At 32.8% G+C, this 20,966-nt stretch overlaps 1 protein-coding gene across 4 annotated transcripts in view; it reads right to left on the reverse strand.

Annotated features, from left to right (window-relative positions):
- LOC115214533 (PDZ and LIM domain protein Zasp) overlaps positions 1-20,966 on the reverse strand; it is a 154,126-nt gene that overhangs the window by 14,477 nt on the left and 118,683 nt on the right. For 3 of the 4 annotated variants that reach the window (XM_029783734.2, XM_029783736.2, XM_029783737.2), the window contains 3 exons: positions 17,516-17,580; positions 11,066-11,202; positions 4,220-4,433 (listed from right to left, as the gene is read on the reverse strand). In XM_029783734.2, coding sequence (XP_029639594.1) covers positions 4,220-4,433; positions 11,066-11,202; positions 17,516-17,580 — 416 coding nt within the window. Of the gene's footprint in view, positions 1-2,936; positions 2,962-4,219; positions 4,434-11,065; positions 11,203-17,515; positions 17,581-20,966 lie in introns of all 4 variants that reach the window. The other variant, XM_036504907.1, reaches the window with a different exon arrangement.

Here is a 20,966-nt window from a genome sequence, read left to right on the forward strand (position 1 = left end):
CATAATCAGAAAAGGCACATGTTCAATAAGAAGGAAATAATCCATTGAGCTGGGAGGATGGAAAGTGAAGTCAATTCTATTAAGGTCTGAATCTAGACTATGAAAGTAAATATAGTAAGGCATTTGGTGCTTGTCGTCACAGGGTTAGGGTTAGGGTACTGAACCTACCACTACCTATAACTAAAAACATAAAAACTTTTGGCTATTTCCATACATAACACCATTTTAAACCAATTTAATCTTGGTTCTTGAGTTGTGCATTATTAGATTTCACCAGATTGTATCAGGATTTCGCAAGAACAGAGACATTACCATCTTTGGTGGATGATGTGCAGCACTTATCTAACTCATCCCAGAATATACACCCCTGCTATAGTACTGCATCATTATACTATTACAATATTTGATAAAAGCTACTGTAGAAGTAATTAGGTAACCAAAGAGTTTTTATAAATGACATCAGTTTCAGAGAACAACTGTACTTTTTGGTAAATTAGTTCATATGAAAATGAATATTTTAGTAACAACTCTTAATGTTCACAGCAAAAGATCTAAAGAATGATAAAAATACATTGTACTTAATTAATAATGATAAACACAAGATTGATAAGGCGCATATTGTTACCATTTGTTAGATCTCTGATAGTGAGCATTTACAGTTCTTGGTAAAACAAAGTTCTTTTTTAACTGATTGGGCTCAGTTTTTATAGAACTGAGGAAGATTCAGCAAAAGATAGAATGATGCAAAATTTCATCATGATCACTGCAATGGTTCAATTCTGTGATATTGTTTATGAGAGACTACACTTTCCATCAATAGTTGAACTCTCTACCAGTTCAAAGATCTTAAGTTCATGTCCCAGTTTTTCTAAGCTGTCAGAAACATATACCAGGTTATGTAAAATCATTACTTGTGGTTAATCAGTGTCCTCTGTAAAAGGAGAGAGATTATTTCTCATCTCATTAACATAAAACCTGATATAACTATCAGACCTTCTTTAGCTTATGACCTGGAGCAAACAGAATTATGTGTCTTGCACAAGAGAACACAATGACCCTAGGCATAGGTCTTGAATTCATAACCATGAAGTTTGTAGTTCAGTACTTTAATCTTACAATCTTTAAATGTAGACACAATTTATTACTAAAAAAATAAACTTAATTTAAACCCTGATTTAATTTATGTATTTTAGAGAGAAAACAAGGAGTTGTACCATTTCTAAGACATTAATGACAGGTGCAAGGAATCCCTACAAGCAGGAACTGAAGCCTAATTGTAGAACTTAATTGCATTTAATGATGGTAGCTAATAAGAAAGAACTTAGGAAAATTGTTCAAATGAAAATGGAAACATTAATATAGTGAAATTCATTTGAAAATATTATTGGATCTCTAACATTACAGAAGACAATGAAAGACAGAAATTTTCAAATGAAATATGAACGCTAAAAGAGTTCTAAAAGATAAACATGAGTGCTGGGAACTATTTAAAATTACATGCTACTATTTCAAAGCTTAAGATACTAGTATAGGTTCTATAAATATAACTTATAATATTGGTAGTGGCTATAATTGATCAAAGCCTATAAGGGTTCTTGGGTGGTGGAGGTGATGGTGGTGGTTTAATCTAAGTGGAAAGGGAAGGATTTACAATTGTACTCAACCTATGATCGAAAAGTTAAATATTTATGGAGGATTGACAACCCTACAATAATAAAAGCTGATTTCCACAACAAAATGACTTGTTATAAATATTAAATTTTGTTTCTTTTTAAATTCTTTTCTACTCTAGGCACAAGGGCCTGAAATTTTGGGGGAAGGGGTCAGTCAAAGTTAACCTTGGCGGAATTTGAACTTAGAATGTAAAGATAGACAAAATACCGCTAAGCATTTCATCTGCTGTGCTAACGTTCCTGCCAGCTTGCTGCCTTTGTTTCTTTTTAAATTGAGAAGAATTACAAAAGAAAAAAAAAATCTATCAAACAAAACTAACAGACTGTTACTCAATATAAGTTGAAAAAGGGGGTAAAAAAATATATTCTTAAATAATCTAAATGGTGCAATGTAAATCTTTAAGTTGTTTGGTTGTTTGCATCTATGGCATGGGAGAAAGTTGTCTTTCTTGTAGAGTACATCTATCCTTGTTCATCACCAATTCATTTAACACTGATCCAGAATAGCATAGAACACTCAATTACGAACCATGCTACACACCACGAATTGATAACGTATGTTTGTGATGATATTTTTCAGGTATTTTTTAAAATTATTTACTGATATGTTACAAACTTCAAAGTTATTAATATTTGTACAGTACAATACAAAATTAACAATGATTTCTACAGTACAAGTGAGAAATACCAATAATAGTCTCTCTTTTAAAGTATCAAAATTTAAAATTTGTAAGGAAGATATTCAAAACACAGACTGAGAAATATTCTTTCACAGCTTAATTATGTGTGTGCATAATTTCTGAGATTTGCCAACACTACACCTGATTTTCTCCCCTCCATACACACACAAGCATGTATTTGACTCATACATTGTTCGCTTTCCAGACATTTGTACATTACTGCATATACTTTATATGCACTTTCTAACAAGTTGTGGTGCACCTGAGCACTGTATACAATAATTTCATTAATATTATTATTATTATTATATGTATTTATGTATTAATTTTTATGTGAAGTTACATATAAATACAATTTAGCATTTAATTGAAATTTCAGCTTACTTGCAGTCAACTGTTGATGGCTGTTAGTAAACTAAAACTTCAAATAACACACACAAACCAAACTATAAATTATTCTAAATACATTCCTTAAAAAAAAAAAAAAAGGTATATAGTTAAATATGGATTTTAAAATGTTGAACTGATGTGGAAATCAACTTTTATTACTATTTATTATCCTCCTTTATAATAAATTTTGTACCTTGGAAGTGGCAGAATAGAAATATCTGAAACAAAAAGATATTTGAGCTGTTTGATAGTGCATAACATAAATACAATTCATAATTACATATTCATAAACATGATGTCATACTGAACAGAAATATTATAAAACTAACTGGATTATTTGAAATATTGCATTTTCTTTTTTAAATTTTATTTTGGGTGTCATTGTTGAGAAATGAAGATGAAGAATATATCTGATTAGCTATTTTGATCTTCATCCTTTCTACAATTAAAAATGAAAGAAGAATACTTTTGGAGGAAAATTTCTTTCTCTAAATACAGATTATTATTTAGAAAAAAAAAAAAAAAAAAAAAAAAAGAAATGTTGATGGCAGGAGGTCAAAATTGCTCTACAGAACACATGAAAATGAATGTTTGAAAATTAACTGTTTGATGTGTCATACAAAACAATGGATTTGGTTATAGATTTTTTTACTCCTACTGGGCATTTGCATAGTTGCCCCCTTTTATTTGGCTTTATTTTCTTAACCCTTTAGCATTCAGATTACTTTGTCAAATGTAATGCTTGTTTATACTTATTGTTTTGAATTAATCATGTAATTAATATCTTGATAATGTGACTATTTTTGGAATGACATTGTAGGTTGGTGAGAGAAACCAGATCTGGCTAATTTAAGCATAAAACAGAAAAAAACATTTTGGCTGCATATGGCCAGTTTAAAGGCCAAAGGGTTAAGGAATCCATAGATCATGACTAAAGGCCTCACCTGCCTCTAGAGAGTTGGAACTCAATCAGGCTTGCAGGGCCTAACACTTCACAAGTGATTAACTACAAAAGAACATTATAGATGAGAAGAATAAGAGAAGCAAAATAACTTCAGTTGTGGTGTAGAAGTGGTTTGTTAGGAACTTACTGTCCATTCTACAGCACATACTTTGTAAAGCTGAAGAGCTATGGAAAATATTTTCAGGGTATTTACTATCAATCTCACCTATTTTTCATATTTAATAATTTCTGTACAATATGACTTTCATGTTTATCAAACACAATAGATTACATACATTTCAGTTATTACACCAACTATGAGCTCATACGTACGTACATACATATCAACAACTGTGAGCTTATGCATCTAATATACATACATAATACAAAGCACTCTGTACTAGCTTGTACATATATGATAGAAAATACCCTACATATCCTACAGCATTCTGGAAAGAGAAGAGAACAAGGACAGTAGAAAAAAGAAAAAGGTTCTGAATGTTGAATATAATGATTTGTGTTGTTTTCATTACCCATTATTTGAACTGATTAGAATATTTGTTTGATCCTTGAAAGTGTGGGCAACATTTTCTTTGGAATACAGCCCTATAGGTGAGTTGTACTGCCAGTTTCCTACAGCTTTTACTGTATTCCCTTTGTTTGCTTGTTGAGAGGGTAAAGGAGAAACACTTCGAGATCTGTTGGGTGACTGCATCGGATTCAAGGGTCTCAGGGCTGGAGGGGGTTCTGAAATAGTTGATCAGGTAAATAGTTTGTCATTTTATTAACGTTTTTTTTTTATCATGAGTTGTAATTGAGAATGAGAGAGAGAGATAGAGAGAGGGGTCATGAGTGAGAGAGAGAGAGAGAGAGAGAGAGAAACATGTATGAGAGAAATAGAGAGAAGGCATTATGAAAAAGAAATAGAACACAAGAACAGTGTGAAAGAGAAAGAGAGAGAAAACATGTATGAGAGGGAAAAAGAGAGAAAATTTGCATATGTAAGCATGTAAGAAAGACAGGATATATATATATATATATATATATATGTAGAGACAGAGAGAGAGAAAAAGAGCTTAAGAAAAGTTTAAGAGTCAGAGAGAATGTGAGAAAGAGAACATTGAGGGAAATCAATGAAAAAGTGAAAGCAAAAAGATAAAGATAAAAGAAATGAGAGAAAGTGAGAAAGGAATGAATATGAAGGAAGAACAGAGATACAATGAGCTAATTTTTGAGAAAATGAATATAATGTATACGCACTTCTCTTTTTGCTTCCTTATTACCAGAGTTTTATCAAATTACTGATAGAATTATTGATAATGTTTATATAATTAGATATGATAATGTTGACTGAATTAACTCCTAATGTATTACTGCTGTTTAGTTTTAAATAATAGAAGAATTGAAAAAAAATAATGGTAAAAGACAAAACTAAATGCAATAAGTTGTTTGTCATATCATTTCTGGCTGTGTGGTAAGTAGCTTGCTTACGAACTACATGGTTCTGGGTTCAGTCCCACTGCGTGGCATCTTGGGCAAGTTTCGTCTACTATAGCCTCGGGTCAACCAAAGCCTTGTAAGTGGATTTGGTAGACGGAAACTGAAAGAAACCTGTCGTATATATGTATATGTATATATATGCATGTGTGTGTATATGTTTGTGTGTCTGTGTTTATCCCCACCAACATTGCTTGACAACCGATGCTGGTGTGTTTACGTCCGTGTAACTTAGCAGTTCGGCAAAAGAGACTGATAGAATAAGTACTAGGCTTACAAAAAAGAAGTCCTGGGGTCGATGTGCTTGATTAAAGGCGGTGCTCCAGCATGGCCACAGTCAAATGACTGAAACAAGTAAAAGAGTAAAGAGTATACTAGACTATAAGAATATTATCTCTATATTCTGGGTCAAATTATGCACGTTAAAGTTACCTTGGGCAAGTGTCTTCTACAACAGCTCTGAGCCAACCATAGGCTTGTGAGTGAATTTGGTAGATGGAAACTGAAAGAAGCCTGTTTATATATATATATATATATATATATAAAATATATGTATGTACCTGCATCTGCATAGGTGTTTGTGTGTCTCTCTCTTTGCCTTGACATTATGTAATAGTTGTGCATGAGAATCACTATCCTATAAGCAGCATCATTCATTTCCAATCTCTTGTGAAAACATGTTTAGCCATGTGGATATATTACCTTACTTGGAAACAGTTGAGGCGTGGTGACAAAAATGGTATCCACCCAAAGAAAATCAGCCTAAATGAATTCCATATGACTCATGCAAGTATAGGAAAGTGGATGTTAAATGATGATTTCTTACATAGGGATAAACAAAGCCAAAATTTTGAACAGCAGGAACAGCCAATACTTAAAAGGTGTTTATTTAATCAACCTTGGAAGAATGAAAAGTGATTTCAAAATAAGTATTATTTGAGCTGGAGAAACTAAAGGGTTATAATTGTTGTAGCATCAAACATTGTATCTGGTGCTCTCATCAGACCAGTAATTAGATTTATTGCAGTTTAGCACCAAAAATTTTATTTTGACTGAAGCACAGATGGCTTTGGGTTCCTTCACATGGCATGGCATCTTGGTTTACTATAGACATAGCTTGGAAACTGTATGGAAGCTCATTGTTTATGTCTTTGTTTGACAAAGCTTTGATGGTGATGACATTTATAAAAAAAATGTACAGTGGTGGTCCAATGTGCAAAGAAAATAAATAAAATACCTTATTTGTTGGATGATTTCATGGTTTGGGTGTTATAGTGTGGATGCCTCACAGAATGAGTACCTTGTGGTGTAGGTGTTTTAATGCAGAGAGGTGTAACATTGCAGTGTGTTGCATTATAATGTGATATGGTGCACTGCATAGTACCATGTGTTTTATACCATTTAATGCTGCCGTATCAAGTGATGTTTGGTGCTGTATAGTGTAAAGTGGCATCACTACCATCATTTTTACATCTCTTCCAGCTCCTCTCCAACTACTTACACTTTTATATAATTCTTTCGAATACAGGCACAAGGTCTGACATTTTTTCTTGTATGTGGTGGTGGGATAGGCCAGTTGATTACATTGACTCCAGTGCTTAACTGGTATTTATTCCATTGACCCCAAAAGAATGAAAGTCAAAATTGACCTCAGTGAAATTTGAACTCAGAACATAAAGATAGATGAAATGCCACTAAGCATATTGTCTGACATGCTAATGGTTCTGTCAGCTCACTGCCTTTCACTTTTATATAATGCAAAGTAACATGTATCACATCAACAAGGAATAAACCTGTTCTGGCTCCTTTCTTAGCCACTCATCTAGCATAAAGTTGCCTCCCTTCCTACTATAGTTACATTCAGTCAAAGGGATCTTACTCTCGTAAAGCTACATGGTAACCTCACTAGTGTTGGTACCATGAAAAAAAAAAAAAAGCTCCAGTACAATTTAGAAAGTGGTTGGCATCAGAAAGCCATAGAAACCATGTTAAAGCAAGTATTGGAGCTCAACACAGCCCTGAAACTTATTGGATACTGTCAAACCATCCAACACATGCCAGACAAGTAATGGCAATGATGCTGGTGTATGTGTAAATCAATCTGATGCAGAGTTGTGTAGGAACATGAAATGCTAAGTGTATAAGGCAGCAATACACAAATAATACACAATAGAAAAGCATAATATGGTGTTTTAGTGCAGCCCATATCATATTTATTAATCCAGAACACCTGTACATTTGTCGACTGTTAACCTCTTTCTACATGTGGCACTTGCCACATGATAATCACATAAGATAAATATAGAAAGAAAATAGAAATGTTTCATAATTCTAGTTTCTTGTAATTTTTTAAAATAGTTCTTGTAATGAGTTATTTTGAGATAAAATTGTTTTTTGGCAATCTGGTGCTTCTATCCAGCACAGAACCAAATATTGTCAGTCACACTTTGAGTTTCATAACATAGAACATAATGAATTCTTTCATCTCTCTCACTATCTACTATACACCAACCCAATCCTCTTTCTGCATGCATATACCCACTCAACCCTCTGTAGGCACCTTCTAGATAGATGATAGCTAGGTATCTACAAGGAGTACAACAGAAACGACATAACTAAAACTAGTAATGTGTAAATATTGTGATAGATCTTGCAGCAAACAGGCTGTCTAGAAGGTTAGAGAAAGCTCTCCTTCAACTAAACAGTGATGTGTGTGTGTGTGTGTGTGTGTGTGTGTGTGTGTGTGTGTGTGAGAGAGAGAGAGAGAGAGATGGGGGAGGACAAAAAAAACACAAACACCTTTTCTTAGCTCTCTTATCAAATAGAAAAAAAAAAAGCAACAAAAATATACTTGGTTTTTGATTATACTGAGTGGCTGTTCCCCCACCCCATAGAATTAACAGCCAAGCCTATTTAAACAGGTAGCAGCTAGCTTGCTTGTATGTAAACACCCTAGCTTATTTTCTTTCTGATATTGAGTTCCAGCTAGATAACTGTATTGTACACAACCAAATTTGGTCATGAATGACAATTGTATAAGTATACAGGTGGTATATTCCAGTGAGAAATAATTAGACAAAATGCTGTTTTTTTTTTATTTAAATTAAGGAAATTATTTTCATTTGATTAGATATTTCATTTCATTTGGGTTTTCAGTACAGCATTTTTTTTCTTCATGTCAAATCTGAAATTTTTATATAAGTGTTTGAATTCTTTGTCAAAGCATGCAGATCCATTATATGAAGATAGTTTAGCAACCAAACAACAGGTGATTTGTATTTTTCAATGCATTATAGAATGCATAATGGTCAGGTGGATAAAGTATTGGAAAATAAACTTACAAGCTGGAAGTTCAAATTCAGTGCAGGCATATTGCTGTTTTTAAACATGACATTAGTTTCAGTTTACCAAGATTATTTCTGAAAACTTGGGGTCTCATATCTAGTAGAATATACAGTTTACACATTTCAGAGTATTTATCCCTAAACTATTACAAGACAAAGTCTTCAGTGGTATTCCAATATCCCAAATGATTATGGAACTCAGCTGTAAAATCTGTCAAAGCTGGTAAGCATTTATTTTTAATCCAATTGTTTATCACTCAAACTATAACAGGTACTTATTTTACCAACTTTAAAAATAACAGGACTCAAAACAGTGATTTCTAAAGTTAATTATCTATAAGACTATTTCTGGTGTACATTTAAAAAAAGAAAATAGAAAAAAAAAGGACTTTTCCAATTCATAGGATCATAAGGCTAGTTTCCTGTTTTTTGTGGTGTATATTTCCCCAATCCTTGATGAGATGACAGTCTGTTGCATGCATTAGATGAATGTGAAATGAAATGTTTGCTCAAAAACATAATACTTTGCCTGGGCTAGGAATTGAAACTACAATCTTACGACCATGAGTGCAACACCCTAACCACTAAGCAAGGCACCTCCATGGTGCTTATTTTACGAACCCTAAAAAAAAAAATCCCTCAAAACAATGATATCTAAGATACTATTATTTTGACTTAAAAGAATCAAAGCCAGCTGAATCACAAAGATGATAAGTTTCCTGGTTGAAAGATTCTCGAGTCATCTCCTGACATTGGCTCTTTGCTGAATATTCAATAAATTCAAATCTAATTGATTCAATCCTCTTAAATGTAAATACCATATAGAAGTATAAGCTCAAAGCTAAGTAACAAAGTCACTGTGCGATTAGGATTAGCACAAATGTGCAGTATTGAACTTGAATCTTTTGCAAGCTAAAGAAAAGAATGGATATCCACCATAAATAATTCCAAACCTGTTAAAATGGCACTGAGGTGATTTCTCTGAGATATAAGAACAACAAATCATATTGATTTAATGTCTAAATGAAGAATGGATATTAAAACTTTAATGAATACTAATATCCTAATCCAGTGTCTAGACATTGCATGCTTCCCTGAAGACCTTCAACTAATGTAGGACCAAGACGGAAGGTATGCTCAGGTCAAAAATACCTGAGCAAGATGATGAAAATGTTAATTCTAGTATATACTCATCCCTATAGTACCAATGCAGAGGTATTCAGTGAAGTGCAGATTGGATAACCAAGCAGGTGCAATATCTCTGAATTTCATTTTGGACATTAATATATCTATCTTAACCAAGCATAACAATGTGTACATTGTTGTCCTGATGGAAGATTAACAAGTATGCAATGTAACCTCAATATCTGATCGCCTACCTCTAGTCTATAGTTCTGCTTAACTTCTTTGTTATTATATTTCTGTTAAGAATATGCTACCTTAATTTCAATTAATTTCTTAAAACCATGAAGAATTTAGTAAAACAACTCTCATTATGTAGGTATGTGGAACATAAATTAACATGTAACTTCGATCTAAGGTTTTAATTAATATAATTTTAAAATATGAATTTTCTACCATAGAATCAGGTGACAGTCTCTGGTGGGTTGGCATCAAAAGGGTTAAACAGTAGCAGTTGGGATTAATTAATCAATAACAACAAGGATATCCTACTTCTACTTTTGTTAGGCTTTCAGAAAAATATAACTTATTTGAAATTCAGAAATGTACTTGTCTGGCAAGTGATTTGATCTGAGATTGTCTGTTGAAACTAAAGCAATTACATTATGAAAACCATATTAATCACTCAAAAACATAAAAACTGTTCACTTCACTTATTATTGGATGTCAAAATTTTCATTGCACGATCTGTTATCTAATCATAGCTAGCAGTGTGAGGAAAATTTTGATATGAAATAATGATTAAGTGTAGTTAACAGTTTTTATTGCTTTTGAATGGTTAACATGTATCTTCCACACTATAACAGCGTATTTGAAATTTGAAAGAATTTTTCTATGATGTCAGTCTAGGAACTTGGTATAAATCAACAACAGAAAACTACTCAAAGCTTGTGCTACACAATAATGATTTGGAATGTTTTGATTCTAGTACTTGTAAAATGGGAAAGTAATGTGTAGCTTTCAGTTTGTTCTGGTCATTTTGACAAAAATGCTAACTTCGTTAATTATATACAATGTTTGCATAAAATGTTATTGGGTATATGTCTCTACAAGTTTATAGAGAAAATAATGTGGTGAGAAGTAGATAGATTGATCAAGAGAGAGAGAGAGAGAGAGAGAGAGAGAGAGAGAGAGAGAGAGAGAGAGAGAGAGAGAGAGAGAGAGAGAGAGAGAGAGAGAGAGAGAGAGAGAGAGAGAGAGAGAGAGAGGAGAATTACTATCATTTTTTGTTTCATAGTTATCAAATTGTAATAAATATTTCCTTTAATATATAAAATCAGGAATTTTGCAGGTAAATGATGGAGGAAAAAAAAAAAAGAAAAAAGCCTTGGAATATGGCTTGATATCACACCTTACCTTGACCACTGTCCATCAAGCCTTGTAACAATTTGAAAGACCTTGACTGCTGTGTAGAAGTGGGGCGGTCTTCCTCAGCTTCTGCATATTTGTTAAGAGAGGGCTGAAAAACTGTTGGTGGAGGTGGAAAGGTTTCCCTGTACATTGAAATAGACACAGAGGATAAAGACCCAAGAACTGAACACACAACACAGAGGAGTTGGAAGGGACAGAATAAGAAGATGTGACAAGTAAAATAGTATCACATGCATTGTGAAACAAATGTAAAATCAATGAAAACAAAGATAAAACAAATTGTCAGTGGGTTTTGACATGCTCTTCAATAAATTTTGTAAATTTCATCAACTGCAAACAAATCTAATAAGAACATGACATGCTTTCATTAAGAACCATGAGAAAAACTTAAGCAAATTACAAAAATAAATTTTTCACTTTAAATGTTTTGAAAGAAAAAACAAAAAAGAGAAAACGGTAAATATTAAAAAATTAAGCCTATAATGAATAATAGATTATGAGAACTTCAGACTAAGTAAACAAAATATTGAACATGTGAATTCTGTGCTTCTTTTTCTTTAATTTCAATTTTAAATTTTTACTCCTGTACTTATAATGGTAAAATGATTATCTCCCTTGCAATAGCTATAACCATTAGAGGGACCACATCTGGATTTCATTTCTAAACGAACATTTTTAGAATTTGCCTCCTCAATTTTTATCATTATATCATTCTATATTAACTCTTTTGTTATCATATTACTGTTGAAATACTCTGCTTTTGTTCCAATTAATTTTGAAAATAATGAAGAACTTACTAAAATAATTTTGTCATAATTAAGCTGGTGTTTGGAACATAAATTAACATGAAATTTTGATGGAAAATTTTAAAGTAGATCATTTTAAAATAGGAAGTTTCTATCATAGAACAGACAATTCTTGACATTCTTAATATATTTTCCTTGTTACCTAAGATTATATCTGAATTTGTTGTTCATTTGATCTTCAAGGCTTACATCATGCTATACCTATCATGACTCCTGTTTTAGCTCTATTCTAACTATAGTATGGAAACAGCCCACAGTGCTCACATTTCATTTCTGTGCAGTAACTGTTAGATCTGTACCTTTGCAGAAACTCTTTCAGACTCTGATATCAGTTTGTGTAAATACGCTCTGAATAAATTATAGCTTAAGTAAAACAGCACAATTCTGTTTTTCATTCTTTTTCAGTGACTAGCAGCTTTCCCAGAGGGTACTTATTTACAGTACATTAAAGAATAAAATACATTAAAACTGAAAGAATTTTGGTGCACTCTGCACTATTTCTTTTTTAACAAAACTAATATGATCACTTTTGTGTAGAACACAATATCAAAAGGATTTTTAACCCAGTTGTTTTCACATCTTTTTTTTTGCCCCTTTACTTTTATTAAGAAAAGAAAATCCTTTGAGTTTATTACTAAATTCTAGTTTGGTATGTTATTAGTTTAAAAATATCAATGTTTTCAAAATAACAATAACATGTAAATGAGATGAAAGCATGCTGAATATTAAGATATCATGCACATATAAAAAAAAAAAGGTCCTTCACACATTTTGGAATTTACCTCTCCCATATTATATGAACTTCCTTCAACAATAAAAATAAAACTACCTTGGCTAATCTATAGCTGTTAGAAAGAAATGTAAAATGAAAGGAGCAAAAAGGAAAAAAAATTAGTGGAAACTTCCCGGGGTAGGTCTCGGCTGTCTGTCTTTCTATCTATCTATAATATGGGGGTTTAGTTCACTGGTAATCTAAACCAATAGGTGGATAAGTGTTGTAACAAATTACCTGGGTTCCAAGCTTGTAATTGAGATGAGAGCTATGGATCCATTTTAGGTTTCCGATTTAGCAGATATATAAATACATACACATACATATACATATAAATATATATACACACACACACACATACATATATCTAACATATATATACACATATAAATATACATACACATATATATATCTATATACATACACACACATATATATATCTATATACATACACACACATATCTCTCTCTCTCTCTCTCTCTCTCTCTCTCTCTCTCTCTCTCTATATATATATATATATATATATATATATATATATATATATACATACATCTATCTATCTATCTATCTATCGACTGACGTGTTGTCACATTGGCTCCGAAGGTAATTGTTTATTTCGACCATTTATAGCCCTCATTTTGTGTATTTTTTTGCAAATAAGGTGTGTAAAGCACCCAACTTTCATTTGAGTGTTGTTCCAAGGGAGGAATTGGCCCCTAGGGGCTGTTTCAACCCTAATTAAATTGTATATTTTGTTTCTCGATTTCAAAAATGTCAAGAAATTTTATTGTCGAATGCTGGTCAAATTCCTTCATGGGCAGTTTAATTATACATTTATTCTGTACCTAAATAATGTATCTCATCGACAAAAATGTAATAGCAATAAATCTTCAGAAACCAATTCTTTTTAAAAAGTTAAAGGAAAATTTATGAAGAAAATGTTAAAGAAAAGATGTAGTCCTCTATATATAAAAGCAAAAATTGTAAATAAAAATCTAACTTTCTGTTCTCCATTAATAATGTATCATTAAAAGCCAAATTATTTCAAATAGACCCAGGAAGACATGGGACAAGGTGGTCAAGCATGACCTTTGTACGTTGAGCCTCACAGAGGCTATGACGAAAGACCGAGACATCTGGAGATATGCTGTGACTTCAAAGACCCAACAAATGAAGTGAGTTCATGGCTCGCAGGACGGCCTGCTGTGCTAACCTTGGATTGTAGAGTGACCCGCTGTTCTTGAGGAGACCTATTGAGTCAAGTACGTCAACATCAAAATAGAAATTAAATGGAAATTGTAGTTAAGATATCGGTGACGCATAAAAAGCACCATCCAAATGTGGCAGATGCCAGTGCCGCCTGACTGGCGTCCGTGTCGGTAACACGTAAAAGCACCAACTAATCGTGGCTGTTTGCCAGCCTCCTCTGGCCCCTGTGCCAGTGGCATGTAAAAAACACCCACTACACTCACAGAGTGGTTGGTGTTAGGAAGGGCATCCAGCTGTAGAAACACTGTCAGATCAGACTGGAGCCTGGTGCAGCCTCCTGGCTTCCCAGACCCTGGTCGAACCGTTCAACCCATGCTAGCATGGAAAACGGACGTTAAACGATGATGATGATGTTCAGTTATATCAAAGCCTGCTCTGACCCACACCAATCTCTTTCAAAAGCAATATGATCACAACTATTCTCTGAGGTATCCTCTTCAATTATATTTTGCAGTAGGTTTAGTATTATAATTCTAACACTTTTTCTAAAAATCATATCCAAACACTTTAATTTTGCAATTTCCTAACAAAATATATTTTTCAGATTCATGAAGATTAATTATGATGACAAATATTCTGTGATGATTTCATGTACTTCTACTTGGTTCTTCCACTTTAATTATGTTATTCTTTACCATTTATAGCAGTCACCCATGAACAAGTCTGACTCAGTAACATGTACCATGCTTTTACTAATTCTCTTAGGTGCCTATGTAGTCATGAACAGACATGCACTTTCTTAGCCCTCTTCCTACCCTCAGCCGAATGGAACATCCAAGATGTGAAAACTGGAAGGAGAAAGAGGGCTTCAACAGCAATTAGTTGACACTTATTTCACCTATTTATGTCAGTAGACTGGAGCAATGTGAAATGAAGGGTCTTGTTCAAGGACACAATGCCCCACTCTGTCAAGGAACCAAACCCATAATCGTAAGATTGTGAACTGAACCCTCTAACCATTAAGCCAGATGATAAAAAGAAACTTATCCTATATACCTTGCCGCTATTGTCATTATGATTTTGCAATGGCTTTTCCTTCTGCTATATATTGTAGCAATTATTATTATCTGATTTTAATATAATGCCATCTTCTTAGAAACACTGTATTTGATATTTTCTTCTGTCTGAATGGATAGAATATTGGACTACTAATATTACTCATCCATATCTCATTGTAGGTTTGTGGTTTATTTAAGCCTAAACAGTTTTTAGATTGTTTCAGTTGACTACTGTCCAATTTGAGAGGAGAGGCTGTCCTTTCAGATGTTTAATTCTACAGAAACAGGGATTAAAGTAGGAATTATTATTGTTTTGGACAAAAGATTGACTTTAAAATGCTTAAGTTAAAAAATATATGGAAAAATTAATTTTGTAAGCTACTGACTAAAAGAAACAATATTCAATCAATATAGCCATGTTGGTTATTGATATAAATAGTAGAGAGAGAGGGAGGGAGAGAGAGATTTGAGGGAGATAAGGCAATCATCTTTGCAAGTCAAGCAACTACATAGAAGTTTCTCTAACAGAAAGCTAAATTTAATTCCTTGCAATTTAAAATACATTTGTAAATAACTACAACAATATTATAAAAAGAAACTTACTATAAAAGAAACTATGGAAGTAAGAGGAATGAAAGGTTGTGTTTAAAGTTATTCTATATAACATGCCATAGAATATATATTTTTAATTCTAAAAAAATCTTATTAGTTACTTTGAAATAAAAATGTTAATTTTGTTTTTCTAAAGAAATTAATTATAATTTAACTAAGCTATTGTCAACTACAGTACTGAAATGCATATTAAAGAATTTTGGAAGTCAGCGTCACATGTAGAGAAAATGAGAGTAAAAGTTAAAAGAAATACATTTAAATTTAAGCAATGTAAATCATTTTGTTTCTCATTTAAAATAACAATAAAGATATACTACTGATTCATAAAGTAGCTTAATATTGAAATATAGAGATGACAGTGTTACTTATAAGTTTCAACAGACGTGTGTATGTCCGTCTCCAAGAGGGTGCACAGGATGGTATTGCCCCCTCACTATACAATGGTGCACCCTCAGATTCATTCCACTTTAGTGACTCCAGTTTAGCATTATTACAAATTAGTGCCTACCCAGAATATTCTGAAGCGCCTCCAGGCACAAAAGTCTAGTGACAGGCTTGTGTATGTGTACAGAAAACGATTATTGCCAAGCCAATAAGGTGTATGATATAATAAATCTGTTGTGCTTTACTAATGTCTCAAAAGTATCTTATTTTTTTTAATGCTACCAGAATGTTGAAATTTTGAATGAATATTTAGTTTTCTTTATATGACATGAATACATTGGTTCATGTTGTGGCTGTCAATTTTCTTGTACAGATTATATAATCACAGATAAGTGTTGTACAGATTTCATACATCTAAAAAAAAAAAAAAACTATTCCTGAAAATTTAATCAACCTTATAAACTGTATATCATTTATATTAGTTCTTAGATTGAATTTATTAAAAATTGTCCATTTAAACTTCATGGCTGATTAGTGAGAACTTAAGTTTCAAGCTAAATGTCTATAGTAGATCAATGAATCTACTCAAGCATATTTTATTATGATATATTCAGAATGAACACGATATAAGCTACAATCAGAACTACTACTTGAGTACTGGAACAGATTTCTTCCTCAAACAATACAACTAGAAATATGCATAGACAACCTTTCATTTATTATTATATATGTAAGCATAATTTCATACATAAAATATGAATGTCTTTCAATTAAACTTAAGATCACATACTTTTAGGGATATAATACAATTCTATATAATATATCCAATTATGGAGTCAACTTCACCATATTACTCATATTTATTTATCTTGGAAGGATGAAAATAAAAGTTGACCCTAGCAAGATTTCAACTGAAAATCTAGAGCAATGGAATTACATATGTAATATATCTAATCAGATGTATGACTCTTTCTGCTAACTTAAAGCCATTGATATACAAAATATTGCAAGACAAATTTTATTATTTATTTACTATTTAACTAAATTAAAAACTACTAAACAATAGAATAGCCACTAAAAATGGCCCTAAGAGTAGAAACGCATTCTTAGTTAATAACATTTAGAAAACATATAGGAGTTGATTTTGGAGAGGTAAAAAAATTATGTGTATTCAAAATAATGAAGAAAGGAATTAATATTGGTTCCTCTGAAGAAAGGGTTTAATCTATAAGCATTAACTAACACCCTTAAAAAAAAAAGTAAAATCTGATACTTTTTAAATCTTTCTAAATGTCAAGATAATCTAGAATAATTATCCATCCAATGGTGAAAAATCTTATCTTATTTCATTGTTAGAATTTTCCATTTGTTTAAGCTTTGATTTTTTTTGTACCCACCCCCCATTAATCCAGCAAATAAATAAATAAAAAAAAAAAAACTTAATATACTTAATCCAGTTAGCAACATTGAAAGAAGGTTGATATATGTAAACATAATTCTGCAGAGCTAAAAAAACAGATATTCTACTGAAGAAGGAAGTTAAGTCGATGGACATAGGCAATTCCTGATGATTTTGATAAAATGAAATACTTACCCACTTCCATGAGAAAATCCAGAGTGTTGACCTGCTGGAAATGGCCGGGCGACAGCATTGAAGTTCTAAATGAGGTAAAAGAAGAAAAAATAGAAATTAAATACTGATTACTGTTTAAATCTTTTCGTTAGAAGAGATTTAAGTAATGAATATAAACAAATTGACATATTCACTTGGTACAAGAATATTGTGAACTTGTATTCATCATCATCATCATTGTTTAATGTTCGTTTTCCATGCTAGCATGGGTTGGACGGTTCAACCGGGGTCTGGGAAGCCAGGAGGCTACACCAGGCTCCAGTCTGATCTGGCAGTGTTTCTACAGCTGGATGCCCTTCCTAACACCAACCACTCTGTGAGTGTAGTGGGTGCTTTTTACATGTCACCGACACAGATGCCAGTCAGGTGGCGCTGGCATCAGCCACATTTGGATGGTGCTTTTTACGTGTCACCAGCATGGGTATCTTAACTACAATTTCCATTTGATTTTGTAGTTAAGATACCCATGCCGGTGACACGTAAAAAGCACTGTCCAAACGTGGCTGATGCCAGCGCCACCTGATTGGCATCCGTGTCGGTGACACATAAAAAGTACCAACCGATTGTGGCCATTTGCCAGCCTCCTCTGGCCCCTGTGCCAGTGGCACATTGGTAACAAATTGGAACAGCTATCAATAATATTTAACCAACAACCATTTCCTTTAATACCAATCCCACTTGAGACCACAGTTGATTCTATGGTACAAACTTTCTGTTTGAAAGTGATCTAAGCAAGAAAAAAAAAGAAGAAAGACCTCTATCAAAATTTTATGTTAATTTATGTTCCAAACCAGCTTAATAGGGACAAAGTTATTTTACTAATTCTTCATTAGTTTCAAAATTACTTGAAACAGTGTATTTAAATTTTATGTTTATTCAGCTGTTTCATGGTCACATGGTTTAGTCATAGACTTCTGTTATAATTCCATTCACATCTCAGAAATTTATAGGAATATCAGCACTAATGAATCTTAGTGTATGTTATAGTTAATGATTTGTGTTTTATATATTTGAGTGTGGATTCTGATACAAAAAAAGCCAAGTCACCTGCTAATGAGAATGACTTTGTAACATGTACCATGCTGTCACTAATCGTTTTAGGTGGGTGTATAGCTATGAGAAGATACAGATACTCTTGATTTTCTCATTCTTTGACCTAACATCACATCTAGTATGTGTGTGTGTGTGTGTGTGTGTGTGTGTGTGTGTGTGTGAGTGAGTGAGTGAGTGAGTGAGTGAGTGAGTGAGTGAGAGTGAGAGAGAGAGAGAGAGAGAGAGAGAGAGAGAGAGAGAGAGAAAGTAATCACTGGAGTAATGTGAAAGAAAGTGCCTTGCTGAAGTATGCAACATGATGCTGCCTGTTCCAAGAATTGAACTCACAACATCATGACCACTAGGTCATATGCCTTCACTAGGTTCTAGCTGGAGCGGTAATTTTTTAGTACCACCACATGTTGCAGGAGTAAGAACTACTTATTTCCACAAACTGTCTCGATGTATAATGACTGGTTGACAATGAATATCAGTTTGTAATATTATCCTTTAGTTGTTATCCATTTCTATGGTGTGGCAATGATAAATTTTATTGGTATATGAGGTGCATTCCAGAAGTTTTTCTTGAGAATTTTTTAGGAGAGGCAGTTATAATTGTCTTAGATAATTGTAATTTTAGTATAATATTAATATACATCTAACGAGCTGGCCTGCCAACTTTCATTATTCCAGATAGAAGATGGCTGTAACAGTATTTTGAACACACTCTGTTAAATACTACTTGTTACAGCTGACTAGGTTACAAAATGCAGTTGAGATATGAAGACAATTTAGAAGCTTGCTAGGCAACAAAATTTTGTGTTGAATTGGCAAAAACACTACAGAAACTTATGAAATGCCCCATACTGCTTATGGATTAACTCATATGAGCTGAGCATCTGTTTTTCACTGGCAAGCCCATTGGGAGGCTCATGATGATCCCATTTTTTAAGCAGCAAGGGCATCATCTACATCCATTGAGTTCCTCTAGCCAGATGGTCAACAAAGAGTACTTTGTAGAGGTTTTGAGAGAATCCAAGAAGAGATTTCGTCCTGTGCCTGGACAACTCGACAAAGATGGACATCAAAACTGTCCCTTATTCTCTGCACAATTCAAATCTTGCTCCCTGTGACCCTTGTTTGATTCCCATGCTGAAGGAGAAAAGTCTAATGCTCCAATAATTCCAGTAATCTACTGGTACTTTATCATTCCTGAAGGGATGAAAAACAAGTGTGATCTTGGTTGGATTTTAACTCAGTGAGTAGGGAGATGAAACACCACAAGGCAGTTTTTATCCACCACATGATTACCAATTCATGCCATTTGCTGAACATTATATATTATGTGATTTTTATTATTTATATCAGCTCAGACTTCCTTATAATAAAAGGCATTTTAGCTGTGACCATCCATCTTTTTATATATTTGTAAGATGAAAGAAATTTAGCGAAATTTAGCTACAATTCTAGCAGGTCAAGAAACTCTTGTCATCTCATTGTGTATAATCTATACTGTAATGGAGAAAGCTGCTTATTAATCAGGTATGTAACAATTACTAAAAGTACTAAAAGAAGCAATTATTAAAGGATTGACCGTCCCGAAAGATTTCTATAAATTCATGTTCTAAGAAATTTCCTATAACTTTTATTTCTAAAGCTTATTGAATTTTATTTTTACTCTAATTTCTCACAAATTTAAATATTCATTGCATTCACTGTGTCCAATTCACAAATTTAAATATTCATTGTATTCATTGTGGAGTATTCCATTCTCATTTGCAGTCCCTCACTTTCTCGTTTAAGTTTTCATTCGTTATTTGGAAAACAGTTTATTCTATTAATGTATATGTAATTTATTATTTATTGAATGAAAATTTTTTTTTAATACCTGTATAATTTTTGAATGCAGGATAGCTGTGAGAAGAGCCTAGAAAGTTGGGTAATTACTATTAGAAGATGAGGAGAAGAAAAAAATGTTACCAACAAGTACTCAAAACTTATACCTTATTCACAGTTTCCAAACACTCTATACCACTAAGCCAATATATACACACAAATAAGTTGCATGAGTGACTTCAACAGTGACACAATTGTGCACACACATAGATACACATACACACAAATGAAAGGCAATGAATGTGTATGTGCGTGTGTTTGCTGTTCACTGATAAAACTTTGTGCTGCATTACTTTTGTGAAGTTTTGTCAGTGAACAAATTGTGGTTTCAAAGCGAAGAAAATATTTTGACACAAATGAAATTTAATGTGGAAGTGAAACTGGTACTACTTCAATACAGAGGTCCCTTAATGGTACTACTTAAATACAGGTGTTACATACAAAACATTTTAAATGTATGCTGTGTGGACATGTAATGACACCC

The sequence above is a fragment of the Octopus sinensis genome, linkage group LG7 (genome assembly GCF_006345805.1).
Source record: "Octopus sinensis linkage group LG7, ASM634580v1, whole genome shotgun sequence".
Taxonomy (NCBI): Eukaryota; Metazoa; Mollusca; class Cephalopoda; order Octopoda; family Octopodidae; genus Octopus; species Octopus sinensis.